This window comes from Zingiber officinale, chromosome 1A (assembly GCF_018446385.1).
Source record: "Zingiber officinale cultivar Zhangliang chromosome 1A, Zo_v1.1, whole genome shotgun sequence".
In the NCBI taxonomy this organism is placed as follows: domain Eukaryota; kingdom Viridiplantae; phylum Streptophyta; class Magnoliopsida; order Zingiberales; family Zingiberaceae; genus Zingiber; species Zingiber officinale.
The window spans coordinates 1,348,856-1,350,965 of NC_055987.1; the positions used below are offsets into that span (position 1 = coordinate 1,348,856).

At 48.4% G+C, this 2,110-nt stretch overlaps 1 protein-coding gene across 1 annotated transcript; it reads left to right on the forward strand.

Moving 5' to 3' along the window:
- Positions 1-276: 276 nt before the first annotated feature.
- LOC121998511 (protein P21-like) lies at positions 277-1,070 on the forward strand. The gene has a single exon (XM_042553467.1). The coding sequence runs from the start codon at positions 287-289 to the stop codon at positions 965-967; it is 681 nt and encodes a 226-aa protein (XP_042409401.1). The 5' UTR covers positions 277-286; the 3' UTR covers positions 968-1,070.
- The last annotated feature ends 1,040 nt before the right edge of the window (positions 1,071-2,110 follow it).

Sequence of the window (2,110 nt, forward strand, 5' to 3'; positions counted from 1 at the left end):
CAATTAATTTCTCTTATCTTCCACAAGCTATCTCTTCCCATAGGTTTCAAATCCATGCGCCTTTGAAAATTCTATTTACACATTTAAATTGTTCAGCAATCCATGCAAATCTTGCTCGTAATCGTTTACGTACATTGTTTTGCTTAAAGGACTTTTCATACATATCCATTAATTTCTTAAAATTTTATCCATTACTTAATTAATAAATTATTAAATTGATTGCCTCAAACCGTCTCAATAAAACCCCCACTTTTCCCATTAATTAATTCCTATAAGCTTGAGCATTATGGCTACATCAGCCAACGCCCTGCTCTGTTTCTTCCTTTTCCTCCTCCCTCTCTCCATCAACGCCGCCACCTTCCAAATCGTTAACAGATGTTCCTTCACCGTCTGGGCCGCGTGGGTTTCCACCGGCCCCCGGACAGGCGGCGGTAGCCAGCTCAGCCCCGGCCAGTCCTGGACAATCAACGTCAACGCCAGCACCACCGGCGGCCGCATTTGGGCCCGCACCGGCTGCTCCTTCGACAGCAGCGGCCGAGGCAGCTGCCAGACCGGAGACTGCGGCGGGGTGCTTCAGTGCCAGGACTACGGCCGGCCGCCCAATACCCTCGCCGAGTTCGCCCTAAACCAGTTCAACAACCTGGACTTCTTCGACATCTCCCTCGTGGAAGGCTACAACGTGGGGCTAGACTTCAGCCCCACCACCGGCGGATGCCGAGGGGTCCGTTGCTCGGCCAACATCGTGGGGGAGTGCCCGGCGCCGCTGAGGGTCCCGGGGGGCTGCAACAGTCCTTGCGCCATGTTCTGGACGCCGGAGTACTGCTGCACCAATGGGCCGTGCAGGCCCACCATTTGGGATTTCTTTAAGAGGCGGTGCCCGGACGCCTATACCTCCCCACAAGATGACCAGACCAGCACGTTCACCTGCCCCGCCGGCACCAACTACAGTGTCACCTTCTGCCCTTGATCTAATTCCACACGTTCCTATAATCAGTGATAAGGCCTGTACCTATTTTCTATAATGAAATAATCATTAGATCGGCATCAATATATATGATAACTCTCCTTTGCCTCTGTGTTTTTTTTTGTTTTTTTGTTTACCTATGTCCATTTACTTTTTTTTTTTTTTTTCAGAATCTCGTGGGTTGACTTAGTTAGTATTTATATATCTGTCTACTCCAATACGTACTCATCTGATCGGTCAAGTACTCATCAGTGCTCATCTGATCAGAAGGATTTGTTCGATAGTACTCGATCGGAATAACGTTTAGATCATTTCCAAGCTCCTTTGCTCCGCAATGAACTTCTGACGATCTTAGTTGCATGGGCACTTCGCTTGGCCTACCTCTTTGCCGGTCGGGCAACATATGTCGGTCGGCCCCTGATGTAGGGCTTTGTTCAACTATCCTTTGGTGGGCCCGTCAGTCCTCTGACATTGACCTCCTTGACTTTGACCTCCACGTGGATTGCTATCTTCCTCCTTTGACTCACACTTAGTGGACATCCTTTATCACCACATAACAAGTCTTCCCCTCAAGTCTAGTCGAAGGACGCTGCAAGTCCGACTGACTAGACAAATAGTGCCTCGGGTGACCTCCGTCGATCGGACACTCTCTGTGCTCTGGATACTGGTCGGCTGATATCTACTAATCGTATTTCAGGCATAATGAGCGGCAAAGTTTGGTCGCTGATTTGGAGAGCTAACTCGCCGACCGACGTATCACTTCTTTGTTCTCGAGATTTCGATCGGCTCACATAGTTTTGTCCGTTCTACTTCATTTGTTGACCTGGGTGTGTGACTTTTTCTCAGATCATACCTCATAAGGCTGGTGGTGGATCGGTCGTTCGGCGGTGTGATATTCAAATATCTATGTTGCTCAGGACGGTTGACGACTACACTTAGCGAATTTCTCCTTTCCTTGCTCTCTCTCGGATGAGTGCCCTGTGATAGTGGCTGGCTTCCTCTAAATTTCTAGAAGACCGTGCAAATCTTTGATCATTATGGCCGAGCACACTACCTATGCCTTTTAATTAAGCCTCATTAATGTCACGCTATAACCTTTGATCGAATGGCTCATGGTGATCGGTCGCAAGGTTTATAAACATTACT

Excerpts from the sequence above, each read along its gene's own strand:
- LOC121998511 (XM_042553467.1), top strand. The coding sequence starts at position 287 with ATGGCTACATCAGCCAACGCCCTGCTCTGTTTCTTCCTTTTCCTCCTC.